The sequence below is a fragment of the Montipora capricornis genome, chromosome 13 (assembly GCF_036669925.1).
Source record: "Montipora capricornis isolate CH-2021 chromosome 13, ASM3666992v2, whole genome shotgun sequence".
NCBI classification, from domain to species: domain Eukaryota; kingdom Metazoa; phylum Cnidaria; class Anthozoa; order Scleractinia; family Acroporidae; genus Montipora; species Montipora capricornis.
The window spans coordinates 40,596,089-40,619,301 of record NC_090895.1 but is presented as its reverse complement, the minus strand read 5'-3'; the positions used below and the strand labels follow the sequence as shown (position 1 = coordinate 40,619,301).

Genomic DNA, 23,213 nt, shown 5'->3' with positions numbered 1-23,213 from the left:
TCCAAAGTTTCCATTGATGGAAGAAAAATGTTAGGTTCGTAATGAGCAAAACATATCACATTTTATTTTTCCCTCACTCCTATCATCCTTCATCGCACCATCAGCCTTTCGCAATTGTATTTGTTTATGTTTCCAAAAATAGCTACAGTTAAATTTGGTACGGCTCCATCTAAAATTACGCGTCTTTGGGATAATTTCTGTGGTGTTAACAGCGTTCGCCCTTTTTTTTCCGGAAGGAATTTGCGTAAAATGTAGAAAGATGCTCAGCGTGTTTAAAGAACAGATACCTGAGACAGGACATATGACAGAAGAAGTTGCTAACATCGCAGATAGTTTGAGCGAGTTAAACCTGGTGAGTATGTAGTCCTAAATAAAATGCTAAAATAAGAAATAGAAATGTGAAATCAGAGTATAAAAATAAACGAAGATCTCATTAACTAAAAATAGCGGCCGCAAAGCACAACAAACCAGATGACGGACAAACAGGTAGTAAGTGTAAATTTTTAATCACTCGTCCCGCTAGCAGCTGCTTTTCAGTGTATTGGGCTATTACTTTTCACTTTACTAATTGATCGTAGTTACTAGAGGCAGTTCACGTTGAAGGCTGCCTTGGAGTATAACGCTACTTTAGCCGTCTTCTCGCCTCGGCTAGTCGGGTCACCCTGTCTGGCATGTAAACGCTCCAATGTGTTTTCTAACGGAACGTATGAAAAATTGGCTCTTCCATGCGGGGTAACTCAGTTGTTCGGGTAACTCGGTTAGCCGAGGAACCCTCTCTTTGTGTAAACAGACCCTAAACAGACAAAAATACCTAAGACAATAGAAAAAAGTACCTTCTCCGTCTTGTTGTCTATCAAAGAGGTGCAGGAGTTTATCCCAACAGTCACCAATTACCGCTATAACATAGCTCGACACCATACCTTGCTACACGGGAGAGCAGAACCGATTCCAAGCCATGAATACCGGAGGATGAAAGTTGACCAAGGACAATTAGAAGATTTTCATTTCGTTCATAACAAGTCCGCATGTTCTTCATGATGTTCCTTTTGGCGAAAGGCTTTTGAAGCTATCAACTGGTGAGGTTATTAAGACCCCAAACGTGATTCGGAGAATGAGGGGGACGGGGGTGTCACTTATTCAAGAAAGTATTGCAATTGAAATTGTATACGTAAAAACAACAATTGCGGTTTGTCTTGTCCTTGGTGTATTTCAGGTCCATGTGGTTGAGTCGTCGAGCATTGCTGATCACTGTAGGACGCCCTAAGTGATTCAACAGGTATCGATTTTGGCCATTTTGGTCATAAACAGGGTATGGTTTTTGCACTTTAGTCTTGAATTGAGTATGTTTTTTAAGAAGAAGCTACGTTTTCATCATTATCGATAAGATCATCAAAAGTCCTTCATAAATTATGTTTAGGGTAACCGTGCCAGCCGAAACGGTCATTAATAGGGTATCGAATTTTTGCTCAGGTCATAAATAGGGTAGGGAAAATCACAACTTTTGGTCATAAATAGGGTACGGGTTTTGGAAAGCGGGCTTCACACCTCCACCCAATTTTTCTGGGAGTACCCGCCCCCACCCCACGGGAACCGAGCCAAATTCTGTACACTGCGTACGTTACTCTAAACTATTTAACCTTCAACCAACCATAACGATGCTCGACGAGTGGGATAGATATTCGTAAGCAGCACGTGTAAGTTAGCTGGTTTCTGAAAATATCTACACCGTGCCAAGATAGGCCCATTTCTCCTTAAGTTCCGGAAAGCGGTATGACGGAAGTTGGGTTGACTACATGTTGTACTTTGTTGGTATGCAAGTGAAATTCCACCGAGAATCTAAAGAATGAACACAAAATCGCTTTTGAATATGTCGCGAAACACTCTGCAATACACTCTGTTCATTGAGATATAAGTGCTTTGTTTATTTAGATACCGATGCAATATTTACGTTTAGGAGGCATGAATTAAGTTGCTCTTCCGTGATAAATTTGTGTCTCTTAGGGCGGTTTGATTTCATCAACATGTTAACTGGCTAATCCAATCTTATTAAAGAAAAACTTCGCACATCATCAACACAGATTCTTTAAACTATCACCTGGTTTGGAGTCAATAACTTTACGTGTTTGTACTGTTGTTTTAGCAACGAAGTTGTTCAACTTGTTCGTGCGTGACACAAAGAAGCGAGAGCCAGGGTAGATTAGAGTGTGATTTAAGTTTGGTGTTCCTTATCTTTTTTCTCTTGCACGCGATGGTCAAGATAAGTGCTATTTCTCTAACGTTTCACCGGCGTCAAACAATTTAAACCCGTTTTGTGATGTCTCTGGCGTTTTCTTGTTGTCGTTGTTTTTTTCCTTGCATGGGGGGAATTGTGTTACATCAGCTTACGTTGTAAATTCAATGGCGCTGAATTGTAATTTTCCCGAATTTTGACCGGCGTTCATTCAAAACTGCTACTAGATCCCAAATAAATGAAACTGCAAACCTAAACTTCAATGACTGGACACTCTTTGGTTAAAATATCAGAAGATTTGAAACACTACCGGTCAGCTTTTTGCCGCGCTGGATTTGGATTATTTTTGAGTTTTCAACTGATAAGAAAAGTGTCTTTAATTAATCGGGGCTCAGTTCGCTCGGAAAGAAAAAGGGATAAAAATAATCACTATGTCTTGTCCGAGGAAGAGTAAATATATGCAATTAAAGTTGAGAAAGATTCACAGCGATGTAAACGTCTGTGTAGCAAGGAGCTGAAAAGTGTAAAATTTCGGATTCTCACGGAGTGAAATATGAGCTTCCGGTGCGATAACCATTTTTCGTGGTTTTCTGCCGTTAAATGAAATATTTCTAAAAACTAACTTGATTCCCTTTAGTTAGTTACCTAGGACTTCAAACTGATAAAGTCTGAGCGAAATCGATTTTTTGACCGTAGCCACATTTTTTAAATTTTCTTTGATTTTTAGGGACATTCACTCTTAATTGTTATTGATTATTATTGATTATTACTGATTTTATCGATTATCGGAAACCATTGATTGACAACGCCGGGGCGTTGCTGACTTGGTTGAGATAAAATATATTTTTGAGTAAAATAAAACTTTGTTAATAAGATTTATTAACAAATTGCACACGACCCCACAAGCTTTTAGCTTTGAATTTAATATCGTGTATAAATAAAGGTTGTATTGTAATGTATTAGTGGTGATTGATGTTTTTAGTAAATACGGTTTATTTTGAAACCATGAAAAGACAAAGTGGAGAAACAGTGGCAAATGCTCTTGAAAAAATATCCAAATCGGGAAGAGCAATGAAGATACTGTGGACAGATAAAGTAAAGAAGTAATAACCATCGATGAAATTCATGAAAACAAAAAGTACTGAAAACTAAGAAAGGAGTTCAATTGTTAAAAGATGTAATCGGGCCATTAAAAGATATGTAGGAAATATTTACAGCTAATAACAATCTATTAAGATTAACTTAGTGACCTTGTGAAACAAAAAATCAGAGCATTCAAGTATTCAAAAAACTCCAGTTAAAGCAAGTAAGAATAGTTGTGAGAGCCACATTTATGAAAGTGTATCATAGTTACTGAAACAAGGAATGACCTAAAATGGTCTAAAATGACCTAAAATGAGCTACAACGGTGTCTAATGAGCTGCAACAATATCTAAAATGTCCTAAAATGAGCTGCAACAGTATCTAAAATGACCTATTTATGTTAGGGCATTTTAGGTCATTTCGGTCATGTTAGATACCGTTGTAGCTCATTTTAGGTCATTTTAGATCATTTCAAGTCATTCCTTGTTTTAGTAACTACGGAAAATGAATATGGTGATTTGATATATGAACATGATAAACCTGGTTTGTCTTTGGTGATAAAGTTAGAATTTCAATTTACAAACAAAAGGTCTTTCATAAAGATTATGAACCCCATTAGTGAAAAAATTTTGTAAACGCTGTTCGAAATACAACTCCAGCGACATCAATTACTTCATTTAACGGAGGAATCAAATAATTGTGCCTTGCTTGAGAAGAATTACAAAAAACTGTTTTACAAGAGTTTTGACCTGAGGTGATTTACAGGGATAAAAAGATGGCATTGGTAAGATCAAAACGTCACCCAGATGAATTTAATTATTAGGTAAGATTCAGTGAATTGGAAAAATAATTTAATAAAAAGGAGGAAGAGGAATTGATAAATAATTTCAATATTTTTTTTAAATGTTGCACAATTTTTAAAAATACTTTTTGGAAAATTGAAAAGTGATAAAATAGAGGAAATGTAGATAAAAAAGCAAACGAAGTGTTGAAAAAAATATCGAAAACTAAATGGGTTGATGAACGAGATTGAGAAAATACAGAGAATTGAACAATTGATATACAACGTTCGTTTTTTATAAAATAGAGCACAAGTAACCCTACAAAAACTGCAATTTTATTAAAGGTAATTCTAAAAAAAGTTAATTTAAATTTAAATTTTTTCCTTACTTTTCTTATTCCTTCTATTTTTGATGTCTTTTCTCACCAATCTAAGAATTAATTTTTTTTTGTTTTTCTATACAAAGATATCCTTATTTTAACACCTCTATTTCTTCATCTTTACTAAGATTCCTAGTTTGGAAGTGACTCACCAGAGTGTTATTTTTCGATTTTATGCAATTAAATCAGTTGTGTAATTGAATCAATGCAAATCATAACAAATATCAGTTTTTTCCATGTTTCATAATTAAAAAAGGGGTCTAATTGAATAAATGCAAATTTCAGAAAAAAAAAGGCTTAAATATGTGATAAATAAAATGAAAAGTCATCTCTTTCATTTTAAGCTTTGTTTTCGTGAAAAAATGGAACAAAGGAAAATGCCATTGATCATTATATTCAAATGCAAGTTTTAATTCTTCATTTTAACAAGTTTAATTTTCTACTTACATTTTGTACTAGTTGTGGGACGTGTCTTTAGGATCTATATCATTCATTTAACGTGACATGAAATTACTTTGGAATACTGTTTTTGCATTTATGAAATCTAAAATTCTTTTGTCACTTTCTCAATAAGGTTCAAGTATCTTAAAACACCATTTGAAACAAAGATTATTAGTTTTCTTTTGAAAGACTTGATGCCTGAATTACTTAAACTCGGTAGGAAGCCGTTAAAGACAAAATTCACCAGGAGACAGAGACAGTGTTGCACTGAATCTTATTAATAAATTACTGTTTTACTGGAAGCTATTTCTCTCAAGATTAGGCAGAGGAAATAAACAACTATACCAATGCCCGCAACTATTCTTATTCCCTCAAGGTAATCTGTTAACTATTCTAACCAACGAAGGGTGTGTCAGCTATCTAATCTTTGTAAGGGAAAGTGTGATCTAGTCAAATTTCTTTTAGTTCCTACGGTACGGTCAATTTTTATCTACTTCATCTGTAAGTTGCTCTAGTTTCTAAAGTTGCCTGGCCTTCGGACACCGACATATTCAAGTCCATTGTTTCTTTTCGCGGAAAGAAACGTCCACCGTAGTCTACAGAAAGATGGAATACGTCAGTGTCCGATGGATGGGAGGGATAGTGTAATCGGAAATCTGGTTAAATGTTAGAGCACTCCCTAGCGATTCTCTTAAGTGGCAAACGGGAGGTGAGTGTGTGTTAAGGACCGACTGAGTCGTTTCAAGTACGTCCCCAAGTCAGTTTTATTTCTTATTCACAGAAAAATTCTTCGAAGAAATACCAATTGCAACCATGTCATAAACCGGCAATAACACACGCCTCCGAATTTCCACTTGAACAGAGGAATCGGTTTAACGATATTCCCAGATTTCACCACAGCGTTTGGTCTTTCAGTGGGTGGAATGTATTTCCCTATTATAAAATTGCTAAAATTGCTATTTCCCTATTCTCACCCAGGATTCGTTATAAATTTATTTGTGAGAGTTAGAGGGAACTCGATTGTACAGTTGCAATGAAGCCGCAAAAATAGCGCAGGTTTTAATGCCCTTCCGGTTCCGTTGCAAACTGCTTAGCTGAGTTGCTCCGTTGGCCAAGAGGACCACTGGAACTTGAAATCACGATAAACACGATGCTGAATTGGCATTTTATTTCCCAAGTTTACTTGAGACACGTTTGGAGCTACAATCACGGACAAAACCTGTTGAGACAGAGGCATTTTTAGTACTCCAACAACTTATCCAAATGTTCTGCTCAAAAGCCGCCCTTTCCCCTCCCCCCAAACTCAATGTTCATTAGATGACAATACTGAGCAACATTGACTGAGGGGGGAGGGGCAGGGGCGGATCCACGATTTTTCTTAGAACGGGGTGCATCCTAAGAAATGACTAAACTGACGGGTGTTTTTTTGCAGAATACTACTTAAGAAAGCCGCATAAAATTTAAAGTTCATTAAAAACGTGAGATCTGAACGGTATGATCTCACTCTTACTCAATGATATTTCTGAGGCCAGGGAACACCCTTGTCTAATAACCGTTGCTACAATAATAAAAATGCGTGAGACTATTCACTCTAGTTATCCTTAGTTATACAAAATTTGGGTTACTGCGATTTTCATAATTTTGCAGAATCTCATCTTCAAGTGCCAACGGCCAAACTGCGTTTTGGCTTCCATCAATCAAACTTCCGACGCTAAGCCGAGAGTTGACCCGAAACCACGGATGCCGTAATCAATTGATGCGTAACAACCTACCAATCAGCATCTTTGGTTCCCACGGTACATTCGTAAATTCGAACTCGACGATGATGGAAAGCGATGGAATTTTTTTTTTTACTGAAAAACCTTAGAAAGATATCATAATGGTATTCGATCTGTGAACTAGACAAAAACTCCTATTCACTTTCCGAAGGCGGAGTCTATCATCGCGACTATGTACGGGAATTTTGATTGAGATAAGCCAAAACGCAGTTTGGCGCTATCCGCAGAATTATGAAAGTCGCAGTAAGAGAATGAGTGCGTCAAGGTTTTCTAAAAAACCCAGACAGACATCTCGCCCTTGATTTAACAATTTCTTTCTAGAATTTTTTCCAGGCCTAATGGGGTGAGAGAGAATTCTTCGTCATTTCGCCAAGATGGCGAGAAAGGTCATTGAATAGGGTTTAGTTTTGTCTCCTCTATCCCAAACAGAGTCCATGACATCACTCGAGTCAGTCACTTTTTGGCCGATTTTTTTTTTCTTTGAGGAAATAACCTCGAATTCAGTCTTGATGTCTGAAAATAGTTGACATATTATTTCTCTCACATTCAATATCTTTCAAAATAATTTATTTTGTTTTTTAGTTTAAAGGTGGATATTTCTTTACTTCGATGCCAAACTTGTTGAAAGTACTTCTATGAAGGCGTCTCAAAGGACCTCACATATCTTTATAGACTATTCTGATATTTTTTTGACAAATTAGTTTGCCGTTCCCTTGCTAGGGAAAATACTTTATTGTATACATAATAATATTTACTTCCTTCTTTCTTTGAAAACTCAGTTCAAAAACTGAGGCACAAAATGCGCTTCTCTGAACCGAGTATCACCACATTCTATATCAACGTACTGTACGTATATAACAAACCAAATTCAGCATCGAAAATTTTTTCGAAATGTATAACAAGATCCTTTGTTTTCGTAAACAAACAAATTTCGACCATAAATCCCAAAAGTCAGCATTTTGAAGCAAGAACTCTATATATTCCATTCCAAGGTTGTTTGATACCTTGCTCGGCGATGCATAACAAATACACGGATATCCATTCTCGAAAACTCACCCTAGACAACAGCTAAATCCTTGAATAATAATAATAATAATAATAATGATAATGATAATGATAATAATAATAACAACAACAACAACAACAATAATAACAACAACAACATCGAATGACCATTTAAATTTGTATAATAATAAGAACTGCTGAATGTTATCGCGATGATAACATGCCCATTCCTTTGCCTCTTTTCACAGCAGCTCCCATCTTGCGATTATGGTTTGCCCTCATTCCCTTATTGCGTTCATTGTGTGCCCTTTGCCTTTGCTCCGCAGCACTTACACCCCTGCCACGCCCTTTGGCTCTCCCTTTCTGCCCTCCTTCCTCACTCTCGTCTTTTGCTTTATCCTTCTTCGGTCCTTTAGGGCCGCGGTATCTTCGATTTATCAAGGCCTTGTCCACCTCTTCGGTATCCTGTTTGCTTTCTTCGGTTGTTGGCGTTTCCTCTTCGCTCTCCTCCTCTTGATCTGATGGCACAGGCGACCCACCCAAAACACGTGGGATGGTAAAAGGCCTATGAAGGAAGCAAGACAATTCCTATTATGGCGTATTCTTTAGGAACTAATGCGGAATGCTAGTTCAACCTATTCTTTAGAAACAGAAGGACATCACCCTTAACCGTTTAACTCTGGTTCAGGGAAAGGGTTTTTTTTGAGTTCAAAAATTTCCTCATTTGGATGTAACGTAACGTCGTGCATTTTCCCGCGCGTGCAGCATCGATCTTATTTTCGTCCATATTTGGGCATAAAATTGGTGTCCTAAAATCCAAGCTTTGTTCCAAGGAAAAAGCTGTAAGTTACACCCTTCAAGGTCGTGTTTCTCTGATGAGAAATTTATTCCATTTTCGAAATGAAAGGAATATCATTCTCTTTATTCTGGTCCTGATACAGACTGAACTGAATGAACAGAAAACCCGTTTTTAACGGACTTTTACCAAAGGCAACGTTGACGTTGCAGACTGCTTGAAAAGCAACCTGACGGAACACATCGTTAAAAGAAACCGTGTTTAAAACCTTTTGTTTCCAAAAGAGAAGTATGACATTTTCAAGCCAGAGCAGTGAAATTTCTGACGTGAAAAAACGTAGATTTCTACAACTGATGTTTGCACTTCCCAGTCCTTTTGGCCAGCGCAAGAGGCTAGAGCCATAGACACGTGGTGTAAGGGCAAATGTAATATACCGGCACAAAATTCGCATCAATTTCATAAAGCATTTTCAGATGGTGTTTAACGACGGTGCCTACTAATTCAAAGGTATTTTTGCCCGGTTTGTGAATGAGGGTAAAGCACATCTTAACAAGTGTTATTAAAAGAAAATTGGGCTAACCACGCAAAGAAAATTAATCAACAATATTTGACACAAGAGCTTCATCTCTTCTTAGGCCCCATAAGTGCAGGACAAACAATAAGCAGTTCATTATACTCTATCAAGGACCAAAAATCTGGAATTCTTTGCCACTTTCAATTACATCCCTTTCCAGTTTATCTTCCTTTAAAAGACAGTTTGTTGATTTCATTAACAATTAAATTTTACTCAAAATAAAAGCAAATAACATAAACTATGAAGCCATGAAAATAGCAGTTCAATTTCTTTTTTCTTTTCATTTCGTTTTCTACGCTCACCTTTTGCTGTAATTCACTTCTTATTCACGTATCACCAAGGAGATCTCTCAGCATAAGCCCTATGGTTTTTTTAGAGGTCACCTTGCCACTAACTGTATGTTTTAAAGTTTATATTATTTAGAATTGACAGGGGCACCCAACGAGAACGTTGTTCAAAATCACTTAAACAGCATTGTTAAACGTATTTTAGTATTTAAACGATAGATATAGGCATAATTTTATCCCCTAAAAAGTTTTCATCTGTTCGGATCTCCTAGCTGAAAGTCTAGTGATCCGAAAATTATAGGTATCAAAACTTACCATTTCGAAAATTTTAGCTTTTCCAAATTGAAGCTTAATACCAAGAGAACTTGGAGAACAAGAGCAATTGCTAAGTTCTGCTTTCTCCGCGTAGTTTTAAACCACGCAAAAATATCCCTGTATGAGCAAGCACCAACCATAGGAAACCCGAGAATTTCGAGATGCGCAGAACGTATGCGCAATAACAATAGTAGGTACTGTTCTCAATTAAGCAGTGTAGATTCAGATAATATGGAAAAAGATAGGTCATGCTTGGTTTAACAATTACTTTAGACGCGAATCGCTGGTTACACAACCCACAAATAGCGTTTTCACTCACGTGATCAGAAACCTTGTTTCCCCACAGTAACAAACGAAAACGTTTGCATGACAATAGAGCTCAATTCCCGGAGGATTAGTTGGGTACACCAACATTGCCGACCAACATAAGACTATTTCATCAACGTCTCGGGTATTGTTAGCGAAACGACTTACAAGCAAATGATTCATGGGCGAAACGACTCGTAAATCCCTTTCACATACCTTCGTACTGTCAGCTCATCGGCTGAGTCAGCATCCAATGCTCCCACATTTTGAGAGTCGTAGGTGTCATCATATTCGTCATCATACAGAATGTCAGTTCGCACATGCCGATCAAACACACTATACGCAGAATACCGCTCCTTTACCGATTCGGTTATATCAGACTTGTCAGATAACAAACTCTTCAAGGTCCCTTTACCGCGACGTTTTCCTTTCTGAATCTTTGAAAGATCCACCTTGCTTCCAGAGAAAACATCAAACTCATCCTTGTCGTAAACCGAGTGTCTTTCGTCAAGTAATCTCTTCACTGGTTGTGTCCTATTGTTCATGACTTCTTCCTTTGACAAGTTTCTGTTGATGTTCTCAAGAGACGGTGGTAGCTTGTCCTCCAGTAATACATTTACGACTTGCTCGACATCATAGTTGAGTTCTTCCAAGCAGAGAATAATAAATCCGTCCCCTAACCCTGGCAAAAGGTCTTGAATGTGACTCACCATGGAAAACAACTCTTCATCACTAACAGTTTTAGACGTTGCTCCTGCAATCTGGAAATGGAATACAGTTTTCATAAGTTATTATCTTGGTGCCTATCAAAGTGATCCCCAGTTACAAGAAAAATCCCAAATCCGAACGGATTAATTAAGCAATATACTTCAAGTTTCTATGGTTTATAGGCTGATAAATCACGCGGGATGTTGGTAAAACACGAGAAGAATTCGTAAATCACGAGCCGAAGGCGAGCGATTTACGAATTCTTCGAGTGGAACAACATCCCAAGTGGTTTATCAGCCTATAAACCATAGAAACCTGTGGTCTACTGCTTTTATATAATAATTCAGAAGACGCGCGATTTTTCCATGAGTCTACTGGCACAATTAAACCATAGCTGATTGACCAATCAGAGCGCGCGCATTGATTTGGAAATTATATACTGGATATATATACTGGAAATTAAATAAAAATAAGTACTATAAAAAATTATGAAATTTGCATACACTTTGTAGCCTGTGTCGCAGCCACCGGTATAGTATCTAGGATTTGACCTTGGTTTCTAGTTACATGTCCGGCTGCGCGAAGGCTAACACTTTGCTCCCTTTGAATGCTTTAACAAGAAATAAATTAAATAATTAAATTATTTAAATTATACGTTTTTGATAAAAAGTTGAATGGGCGTTCTTTGGCTAAAAATATTAAAAAATTGGAAGATTTCGACCACTAGAACTGTGGTCTTTAAGGGGCAAAAAGATGAATGAGGTAAAAATACGGAGAATATATGGCGATATAAAAATGATATAAATAGAGTGAAATTTGGGGGGAGAAAAAGGGTGATTAAGACTTGTTGTCAAAAAGTATGCGGTATTGTCCCGGAAGTGGGCAAGAGTTATAAGTTTTTAGCTGACACAGAAAGTTTACCTTTTCATCCACAAATCCATTTTTCTCTGCATCACAATCATCAGTCCAATCTTGTCCATTGACAGCAAGGACAACACCATTCTTGCTGGACTCTCTTTCTTGTTCAACAGTTTTCTTTTTCTTATTAAAATGTCTTGGGAAAGCTCTCCTTGCACTATCTACAGCATCCAAAATATACTGCACTGGTGTCGTCCAAACTTACTGAAGAGTGCTGTTGTAGTCTGTCTAAGCTTTGCTTAATGTTAAATCTTGAGTCATAGCTACTGAGAAATCTGAATTGAAAAAAGAAAATGAGAGATCTCAAAGGCAAAAATGCAATAACAATACAGCCAACTGTCTCTACTGCCAACATCCACATGACCAGCTCAAAGTGTTCGCGTCAGAGAAGTCCCGACTTTACATAAAGAAACTCCAAATTAAAGGACGACAACAGAACTGAACACAAGAACATGACAAGGTACACTGTACAGGCCTTGGTTCTTCATAATTATAATAGCCCCACCCATCTGAAAAATTACGGGTACTATCCGTGGACAAGTGCTACCAAAACTAATTGAGTTCTCCTTTAAATATTGCTGGTACCAGCACTGTATTGAGGTCCATATTTGTTTGTCTCTTTCGTTACAACAAAACGTTTTCTAAATTCAACAAAGAATTCAGTTACAGTTGCACAAAGAACTACATGTATGAGAAATCCATCGAAACAAGGTGCCTGCCAAGCCCTTTACCTGCTAAGTGTGACACTTGTAGATTTTACTCTCTGTAATGCAAGACAATTTTACTTCTCAGCAGGGACCCATTAGGGGAGAAAGGGTTAACAGCATTGACATCCAATCAACACTCTGCCTCCCATGACGGCCACCCATAGATTTTACTCTGTGTAACACCAGATGGTCTTACTTATCAGTGGTGAACCCTTTAAAGGTCAAAAGGTTATAGAGACAGATGAGTGTCCACCCTTTCAATTCCAAGAGTGACACTAAGAAGGGCTAAGTTAGGGTTACTCTGTCTAACGCCACACGATTTTACTCGTCAATGGGGAACCCCACAGGAGTGAAAGGGTTAAAGTGCCTATCACCTCAACACTTTTCCACTTAATTTATTCTCTGAAATCGTCCTAAACATCGTGTTGTTTTTAGAACCTTTTAATGGAAATTTCACTTTTTTATTGGCTTTGAAAATGTGGTCACCCATAACCAAGCAATGAAGGGGAATGGGTTCTATACCCGGTTGATGTCACAAATTAATTTGTATCACTGTTGTCAAAGAACTAACCCAATGCAAAGCATTCTGTGATGTCAACCAGGTATCAAACCCATTTTCCTTCATTGCTTCATTATGGATCAAAGTATGACCACTCTGCCTGTCTTTCAAAGCCAATAAAAAGTGAAATTTCAATAAAAAGGTTCTAAAAACAACACAATGTATTTGGGACCATTTTGGAGAATAAATAAAATGGAAAACTTTGTTGAGGTGATATGCAGTTTAAGAGACAAGATGAAAAAAACGTTGCATTTTTTGAGATATTCACTGTTTGCATATCAAATCAATACTGCTTCACATTTTGATTTTCCTAAAATGCTGCACTGCAAAACTATTGTGCACAGAAATTACCTTTTTTCTGAGAGAATTGATGTTAATACTTGCAAAAGGTTTTCTACACAAGTTTGAACTTCATCTTCACTGGAACTGATAAAAATAAATATTACAAAAGTTAGGTTAAATAGGGTGGGGTGGGGAAAAGTAGAGTAGGGGACAGTGTAGAAGGGTGTGGGGCAGGAAAGTAGGTAGGGTATCGAGGGTGAGGTTGGTACTGTAGCCTAGGATGGAGTACAGTAGAGTACACTGGGCTTGGGTGAAGGAGATGAAAGAAGTGGAAAGTATAGTAAAGTAACATAGGGAAGGGAATAGAAGGGTATGGTGAAGGGTTGGTAGGATGAGGTATAGCAGAGCACAGTGGGGTGGGGTGAAGTACTGGTAAAGTGCAGAGCAGTAGAGTGGAGCAAAGCAGAATAGAGTGGCACAAGAAGCTGACAAAATCAATGGGGAGAGCAGAAAAAGCATGATTTGGTAGCTTGAAGTTTGTAGGACTGTGTGTAGAAAGAAAATGAAAAAAATTCAACTGGAAGGAGGCAGCTGGTTGAATGAGTGGTGTTGGTTTAGATTGTCAGCTCATGTTAAAGAGATTGTCTTTCACCAACAAAATCAAAGTCATGACATTTATTACTCACAAAAAATCATATGACCTTCCAATAATTACTACTAGCTTTGATATAAATGTACTACCACTTAAGGACGTTCGTGCCCATTGCTACTGCGCATCTTTTCGCACATGTCACGCACACGTCATGCATCGTAGACCACGCAGGTAAACACGATGCTAAAGGCGCAAAAATTTTCCGCAAGAATGGAACATGAAAGTTTGTGGCATCATGGGATAGCTGTGGACCCAGGTCTTCTCGGAAATGTCACGCAATGGCGTGACAGTGCGAATAGACAATCGCTTTGAGAACTTCGCAGCGATTTTACTCTCTTGAATGCTCAGTGACCCCCATTTTTCTTTCCGTAGATCACTTCCTTTCTTGATTTTGTCCATTTTAACAAAAAACAAAACAAATCTGTACGTTAGAAGTTATAAATATTTGGCCTTTTATGCTCTCGTGCGAGCGAAGTTTTCTTTCTTAGACTAATATGTATTTTTTTTCAAGGTTTATTTCACCTCAGAAAAAGACATCAGTTGCAAAGGTTAATTTAGTTATATTAGTTATGTTGAACTGAGTTCGTTTACCTGATCTAAATTTCACTCATGTAGCTTTTTTATTGCTGACAGTTGTAAGCTAAGATCGTGTTAAAGTGACACAATCTTCTAAAAGTGCACCTTGTGATCTCGAAAACGAGCACGGTGACCCCCCATTTTTTTTTCCTTTTTGGCAAAAGTAGATCATTACCTTTCTGTATGGCAAGTTTAAAAAAATTCTGTACGTGGGAAGGTTTTGGGCACGAACGTCCTTAAGTAAAGGAGATTTGTGTGAACTAGGCCAATAGCCCATTGTAGCTTTAGGTGACATTACTTTTGTCCTGCATACTGCTAGGACTAAAATGTGAAATGGGGGCATCCTCGCAATTTTGTAAAGGAGATGGTAATCGCAAGGTTTGGTGAAACATTTAAGAATGAAAATCAGTGATGGTAAACTTGTTGAGAGACATTTCGAAGACTACACGTACAGTTAATCATTATCAAGCTGATTAAATTACTACGTTGATGAGATATTTAACAACTAGACCCGTAGCCTTTGTGGGCTACTTGTGAAAAATGTAGCCCTTGTGGGCTATGGGTCAATAGCCCATGAGGCGAAGCTGAATGGGCTAATGACCCGTGGCCCTCAAGGGCCACGGGTCAATTGTTTTAGCATCACCCAACTAGTTGGACAGAAAAGGCAATAATAAAGTTAGCAAATGCATGTTGAAGAAAAATTCATTTTATTTGGCCAGAATAAAATGAAAGAAAGCATCACACTTTTCGATACTCGAGGACTATTACTAATAGTCATCTAGTAGTGTAGCCAATTAAAATGCAGGATTTTCATTAGTCCACTAGTTGGGTGATATTAAATTATAATATACCACCGGTAAGTTATGGTTCATTTTAATATTTGTTTCGATTTTTCCTTTGTTTCAAATTATCATAATGAATATTAGACACAGAGAAATAAAAATTGAACTGGCTTGAAAAATGTTGAATCAAGAAAAAAATTGGACCACAACATAATAGAGGTGTGAAAATATTAAGGTTTACGTTAAAGAAGAAAATCTATTGTCACAATATTTTATAGAGTTATGCACAAACAGAATGTGATTAAGATTTAAGTTTGGGTTGCATTGTCCTTATGTACAGCATCTCATAGATCAAACAGTCCCAGTCCACCTTTGCGCAGCATTTGTTCAGGGAGTTTTAAGCCTGCTCAACCCTTTGATGCGTAAACCAGCCAGGAAACCCCCAGGAGTCAATGGGGTAATGAATGAAGGTATTAATTAATGATAATTCTCAATCTAGATAATCGTATAAACATAACAACTTTCTTTAATTTTCCAGACATGTTCAACAGTACATCCCAAGCTTAGGAATCCACGTTTATAAAATGGGAGAAGCCCGATCTCAATCAGCAGGTGAAACACATCAACCTGACTCTCTCCCTGTAAAGAACTAAGCGTTGCTCATTTAAATTTTTGTTTTTGTTTTGTTTTGTTTTAGTAAGCAATGTTGACAACGCAATGTAACAAACTTTGTAAGATCGCACACGCGATTTCAAAATATGTAACACTGAAGATGACAGATGTACCGTCAAAACATGCTGGAAAATTAAAGAAAGTTGTTATGTATATACGACTATCTATATTGTTGCTCCTATCTAGACCTTTTTGATCAATTCTCAATCTCAAAAAAACAAAAATTGAAAATTCTTTGTCTTTATGATAAATACTCAAAATTGCAAAACTTACTTGCTATTTATGGGCTCAAAGCAGCAAGCATTGAAGATCACATGGCAAAGTTTAACGAGAGTTGTCTTGGCGTGTTTCCATTTCTCCTTTAATATCCTTGACTCAATGTCCACTAAATGCTGTCCAAAATATGGAACAATGGCTTCATAGAAGAAGGCAATTTGTTGTATAAAATCTTGACAGTGAAAGCAATAAAAGACCTTGGGAAATGTTCTCATGAAAGCTTGTAAAGTGTAGGATGTATCACTCAAATATAGAGCAATGTCTTCCAGCTCTTTGAAAGATAGACTTGTTCTTGGTCCATTCTTTACATCACTAATTTTCTTAGGGTAATTTGCTGAGTCCTCTGTTTTTGGCTTAATTCCACATCTTGTCAAAATGTCCTCTAATGTTTGAAATATGGTTGGGATTGTTATTTTAAGATCATCATAATATCTGAAAAATAAACCAAGTTTTCCTAAAAAACAGACTTAAGTTTGATAACTTAAATTAGAGATGCACCAATGGCAGTAATAACTTTTATCTTTCAGTCTTTGCAGCCCTGTTGATGAAATTTAGGTTATCTGTGAACAGCACCTCAAAGTCACTGGCGCGGAATAGTGAAGACTTATTGCTTAAAAGTTCCATTAGCAGAATATGAAGGAATGTCTGTCCAACTACATGTATCTTGTGCTTAGAACAAACCAGTCGTAGCACAGGTCACTTCCTTTAATTAAAATCTTCAGCGTATAAAAATACAAAATAGATAGCTGGCTTTGTTTGTTATTATAATAAAATCACGAAAAAGAAGTTTGTTGTGACTTCATTGGAGAACACAAATCAAGAGAAACTTGAAAGAGCCATTGATAAATATGACGTTTCTTTTGTTTTTTTCTCTATCCATAATTTATTCACTAATAATGAACTAATATTATCTCCCAGATAGAATGCAACACATGATTGGCTCATTTTGTGGGCAGTGGGGTCGTCATACCTGGTGCAATATTCCACTCCTGAAGGTACATGTAGAATAACAATAGCATCTTACCAGCCTAATTTTCTTATTCCACACATTACTGAATATTGCTGCATATCTATGACTAAGTCCCCTACCACCCCCCCCCCCCAAAAAAAAAGAGGTATACTGCTAAGATTTTTTTTTCACCAATCTGAAGTCTCTTTATTAACACTTCAGAAGCTATGTAAAATTTACAGGCAGCATGGAAAACTACCGGTAATGTTCAACATTCTTACTTTGGTTGTTTGGAGAATATATTTTCCAGCATTTTACTAAGCAGTGGTGTGTTGGTACTGTCCTCTCCTCCATACAGTGCACAGATGTCCATAATTTTTGGAATATCAAAGAGAAAGTTCTCATACAAAATGTCTCCGAATGTGCCTGGTGTGATGAAATCTTCCTGCATTAATAAGAAGGAAAGTTTGGATGGTCTCATTTTTTAAACCACTTTCATAAATAATGTAAGTAAGTAAGTAAGTACGTATCGTTTATTCAACTACAATGGTAGGAAATCCTGGATAACAGAAGTTATATCACATAAGCTTCACATTACATATCATACAACATAATACAAATACTGAAATTGATTGTTACAAATTCGCTAAATCTCTTCGTGTTTAGTTTAGGAGTCAACGACCGGCTACGTCCTGGACGGAGATTTTAAGCACGTTGAAGGGTATCCCTGCATGGGTTCTTGGTGTTGTGATTGCAAAACAAAATTTGCAGCAAGCCTCCGCCCTCCAAGAGAGATTGTAATGAGGTTTGGTGAAGGGCCTCGCCGTAACTCAAACCAGGGAGCAGTCTGAAAATACGCAGAGCTTTTCTTTGTACTGACTTGATGACGTTGGCAGTGCAGCCCACGTGGGGGGCGCATACTCGAGTACGGACCTGTTCAGCGCGCAGAATATCTTAACAAGGTCATCGATAGCAATGCCAGTTTTTTTGAGAATGTGCAGCGCATATAGGTGTTTGTTTGCTTTCATGAACAGGTAGTCTATGTGAGTGTTCCATGTAAGATCATCACCAACATGTACTCTTAAGATCTTATAACTATTAACACGCTTAATTGCAGAACCCATAAGTGTTAATTTGCTAACTGGCACTGGTTGGAAATGTAAGAAGTTGATGATGAGCTCGACATACATTGTACAGTAATGCCCTTATTTTGAAACAAAAATTCTTTGAAATTTGCTCATCGCGAGCAAGGCTAGAAAAGCTTATCAGCATTACAACAGAAAAAATGTTTTACGTGGATTTGGCCACCATTATGAAAGAAATCTATCTCCTTGTTTCACCCTCATATCATTTCTAGAATACTTATAATAACTGTCAAATATAAAATATTACATATTGTCTTCTAATAATAATAATAATAATAATAATATAATAATAATAATAATAATAATAATAATAATAATAATGATTGTTTGAAAAATCCTTACCTTGGATTCCTTGTGTGTTGACATCCTCAGATAGGTCATGAAAATTCTTTTGTGTACATTTTCAGTCAGAGCAACCAACTCAGGAGGAAGGACAGATGATGCATCAAACTTTCTGTGGGAGAGAACAAGGCGGCAATGCCCCCCCAAAACCAATTCAGTTAAATCTGAAACTCCAAAAAAATTTAATATCTAGGCTAAAACCTGAATAGATCTATAGCAGATAAAGCAGGCCTGGGTTGCTCAAAGCATGGTTAGTGCTAACCAGCGTTAAATACCACGGAATCGTAAAGGTTTTAGTACCTTTTAACCAACGGTTAGCGCTAACCAGGCTTCGAGCAACCGGCTCCTGGCTGATAAATAAATTACATGTAAATCTACATTTGGTAATATTGGGTATTCACATAGCAGGATTAAAAAACGTTTATTTTTACACTTGTGTACCTTGGAGCATAGCTGAGATAGCTATCCAGACATGCCTGTAAACTGCTATCAAATATCACCTGTAAGGGAACACAGAAAGCAAAATGCACTGTTTGCTTTTTGACCCAAAAAATCAATAGCAACGGGTGCAATTCAATGTGCAGCACTAGACAGGAGGAAAAGGAAACAACTACAATGTGTTAGTCAAAAGTCACTATTTGACATGAGGTTGTTGAAATGTTATATAACATTTTTATCCTTAATTTTTCTTTTCAAACATTTTTTGACAGTCAACGATAGGCTGGAAGGATAGATACTAAGGCTTGGTTCCCACTAGTGACACAAGGGTCATAATCATAATCACAATCATAAACATGAGCTTCTTATGATCTAGTGGCAAAGTGTACGTCAAATCTTGTCTTGAAGCAGCAGCTTTTCATTTGTTTATTTTGTGTACCGTCCTTTCAAAATGGCTGCCATACAAACATACTTCTAGATTTTCATTGGCTGGAATCACCATACACGGCTTCCTTGTTGTGACACAAGGTTATGTTATGATGTTCCCACTATGACCATGGCACAAGTGATATAAATCTTAATCACAGACGTAACCATAATCATAAGAAAACAGTCTCATTTTCTTATGATTATGTCAAACATAAGCTCCTACATGATTATATTTTTAGGTGTTCCACCCAGACATAAGGGACATAATGCTTCTTATGAATAAGCCACTTTGGAAAATACCATGATACTCTTTGTTTGTCCCCCCAAATTTTGCATAAGCATTGTTTCCAGTTTTCTCATGGTCCCAAGAGAAAACAAACACAATGCTTATGCAAAATTTGGGGGACAAACAAAGAGTATTATGGTATTTTCAGAAGACATTAGTGGCATATATGATTGCGATCCTTATGTTAGTAGTGGGACTAGTAGGAACCAGGCCTAAGGAACAAGTAAAAAATGATCAACCAGAGGTGTTCAACACATTCAGAAGAGCAGGCAAAGCTCAGACCTGTACAAATGACAGTAGACCCACACACAGTAAATTATTATGATTGTTTTAATCTCAGATATTGCATTTCTTGGGTTCTGGTTGGAACATTCAATCTCAGTGACATCAACTCATCTACTGTACCAATGACACTATATGGAAACTCATTGCTTTAGACATTTTATAAACTCGAATTGAAACAGTTACACGTATCTATTTGCACTTGTTGGATGTCAGATTGGTTGTAGCCAACTAGCTGAAGGCAATATCCATCTCAATTGCCATTTACCACCTTGTAGACAATGCACGCTGATGGAATAAATAGAATGTCAAATAGAGTCACCAGGAATTACAATAATATTACATTATATTGTACAAACTAAATACCTGACACCAGAATCTGTTGTGCGGAAGACTCAAGAGCCATTTCATATCCTCATTTATGAACACCATTCTTTCTTTCCACTCTTCAACCCCAGCATGATCCAAATTAGAGGCAGACTGAGGGAGAGGGATATAGGTGACAAATTCTACATCTTCAACCCACACAGGATCCTGTTATTTTGATAGAAAAAACATGACTACTTATTTATTTAATTGTTTATTTATCAACTGATGGAGCAATGCCTCAAAGAATATTTACGGCTTCATTTATCCTGCTACCCTTAATTAAAGGCATATGACTTGAAAAAGTTCTTTCCTGAATTCATGTTAATGCTTGAGAGTTTTTCCCCAATTTGACAAGAAATTAAAAAGTTAGTTGAGGTGGTTATGCATGGGATACGTTCATTGAATTTCAAGTTACAATCGTTTAAGACAAATATTCTGCACATGGAGTCATGAAAGTAAATTTAAAGTATTTTCAAAATAATTTTTTATAAAGATGCCAGCTGAGTCATGGTAAATGGTCAAGAAGTTACTGAGTTGTGGTTGTAGATTACAAATCGATATAAATGACGCCACAGACATTACAATTCAAATGATTTTAAACTTGCACATCTGACAAGATTCTGGCCGCACAAAAAGAACATAAGAATTTCACATGGAGATTATCAAAGGGTTCATAAAAGGAACAAACAACAAAAAAAAAAATAATAAAATAAAAAAAAAAAATAAAATATAATAATAAAATAATAATAATAATAACAGAACCATCCTGTGCTCGGTTGAATGGTGGATAACGCTACATGTATATGACCATGATCAAGCAGATAAACACCAGCAAAACCAATTATTGAGTTATCCAGTGGATAGTGCTATCCAACCTCCAAACAACAGGGACCCGGAGTCAATACTGTTTGATCATGCTTGACAAATCACTCACCAGCTCTGGAATTTCTTCTGTGATTTTTGTCACTGGATTAACTTCCTTTCTCACACGCAAGTCCAATGGGACAAAGTCTGTTTCTTTGTCTTTCTATAAACAAATTGCCATAAAAACTCCTTGAGAAAAATTTTTTAAAAACTTGTTGATTTTAGGAGTGCAATGGCAGATTTGTGAATGAAAGAACTTTCATTTAAGTGTCAAGTGGATAGCACTGAGGCAGTATTGGGGACATTGTACGGAAATGAAGTGAAATAAACTCATCACATTTCAAATCGTAGGTTGGTTTTTTTAGGAAAGGAGAAAACCGGAGTACACAGAGAAAAACCTCTCTGAGTAGAGCAAAAAAGCAACAAACTCAACCCACATATGAGGCAGAGTCTGGGAATTAAACCCGGGCCACATTGGTGGGAGGCGAGTGCTCTCACCACTGCGCCATCCCTGCTCCCTTAATCTAAGTTGAAGAGGGAGTGGGGGGCGTGGTGGCCTCATGGTTAGTGCACTCAACTCCGGATCGAGTGGTCCAGGTTCGGGTCCTGGCTGGGGACATTGTGTTGTCTTCTTGGGCAAGACACTTTACTCTCACGGTGCCTCTCTCCACTCAAGTGTATAAATGGGTACCAGCAAAAATGCTGGGGGTAACCCTGCGATGGACTAGCATCCCATCCAGGGGAGAGTAAAAATACTCCTAGTCACTTCATGCTACGGAAACCGGAGATAAGCGACGGCCTGATGGGCCTTCCTAGGCTCGTAACTGAGACTTTTTTTTTACAAAGCAAAAGCTACATTAAAATAAATTAATTGCCAACAAAACCTTTGAGTGTATGGATCCTGGTGATCAAACATCTTTTTAAAAACTGGTGTCAGTTAAGTGGAACCTTAATTAACGATGCGCCAAGGTTCTGGAAAATTTTAGTTTGTTAGACCAGGTTTTCTTGTATTAAGGTTCTTATCCACAGACTTTACTAAAAAGTAGGTCAAGAATTCCCTAACCATAAGGATAATTAAATTGAGATTCCACGGCTTCATGGTATCACAGGAGACAGCCTGACATTAGACTATTCCAGTTTGATTGCATCAAGGTTCAAGCTTGTCCAGAATGCCTAGACAGGAGACAGCACCAGACCAAGTAGTTATGGTGTAACACATGCACTATTCCCGTGTTCAACTCCAGTTCTGAATGCAAGCTGGAGTTGTTCTGGATAGTCTCCAGTTTAAACCCTTGGCTGGGCTTGTCTCTATTATTAGTTTTGTTTCAATTGCCGCCCTTAAATGCTCCTTAGGGGAGACGTCATGTAATCTGAAAGAACTGTTTTTCAAATTAAAAAGCAAAGTGCTCACTAAAAAGCTACAAACTGTCTCAACCTTTAATTTCAAATGGCAAATCACTATTTTATCATCATCATCATTATTATTATTTGCATTATTACTATTATTATTATTATTATAATTTTTTTTTTGCAAAACGAAACGATTAAATGAATTACACATGGTATCCATTTTAAACAACCCAGACCTGCTGAAATGTCATATACACAGGCAACAGAAATGAAAAAGACGTCACATAAACGGAAATAGGAAAAGAATGAGAAGGACGTTTTCTGGAAAATTGAGAACGACACTGTCTAGCTGGGCAAGTGTATTTGCATTTTTTAGCAGTGAGTTTTTTATCTCTATAATCAAGAAAGACCCTTTATTAGCACGAATATTTTCTACGCACGCATTAAAAAAATCATAACCTCACCTTTTTACTAGACATCTTTTCAAGCTTCGTTCTCAGGCATTCAAATTTCTGCAAAATTCATCAATGCTACCACACTTCCCTATCCCTCCAGCCATGTTTGAATCCACAATACGCAATGTCAGCAGTTTTCTTTTTATGGGGGTTGTCCTATTGCAATGTTAAACAATACATTGATCCCCCTCCAGTC

At 37.2% G+C, this 23,213-nt stretch overlaps 1 protein-coding gene and 1 long non-coding RNA gene across 2 annotated transcripts; one reads left to right on the top strand and one right to left on the bottom strand.

Moving 5' to 3' along the window:
* The first annotated feature begins 21 nt into the window (after positions 1-21).
* LOC138030216 (uncharacterized) lies at positions 22-15,816 on the top strand. The gene is made up of 3 exons (XR_011128051.1): positions 22-352; positions 1,214-1,276; positions 15,699-15,816. It is a non-coding gene; the product is annotated as an uncharacterized lncRNA (long non-coding RNA).
* LOC138030215 (activating signal cointegrator 1 complex subunit 2-like) lies at positions 6,069-23,119 on the bottom strand. Its single transcript, XM_068878095.1, is given in 12 exon segments — positions 6,069-8,263; positions 10,193-10,737; positions 11,606-11,789; positions 11,791-11,877; positions 13,220-13,294; positions 16,106-16,540; positions 17,339-17,502; positions 18,545-18,656; positions 18,986-19,044; positions 20,346-20,513; positions 21,283-21,375; positions 23,027-23,119. Coding segments are annotated over 12 exon segments (2,298 nt in total). The 5' UTR covers positions 23,042-23,119; the 3' UTR covers positions 6,069-7,902.
* Positions 23,120-23,213: the final 94 nt, after the last annotated feature.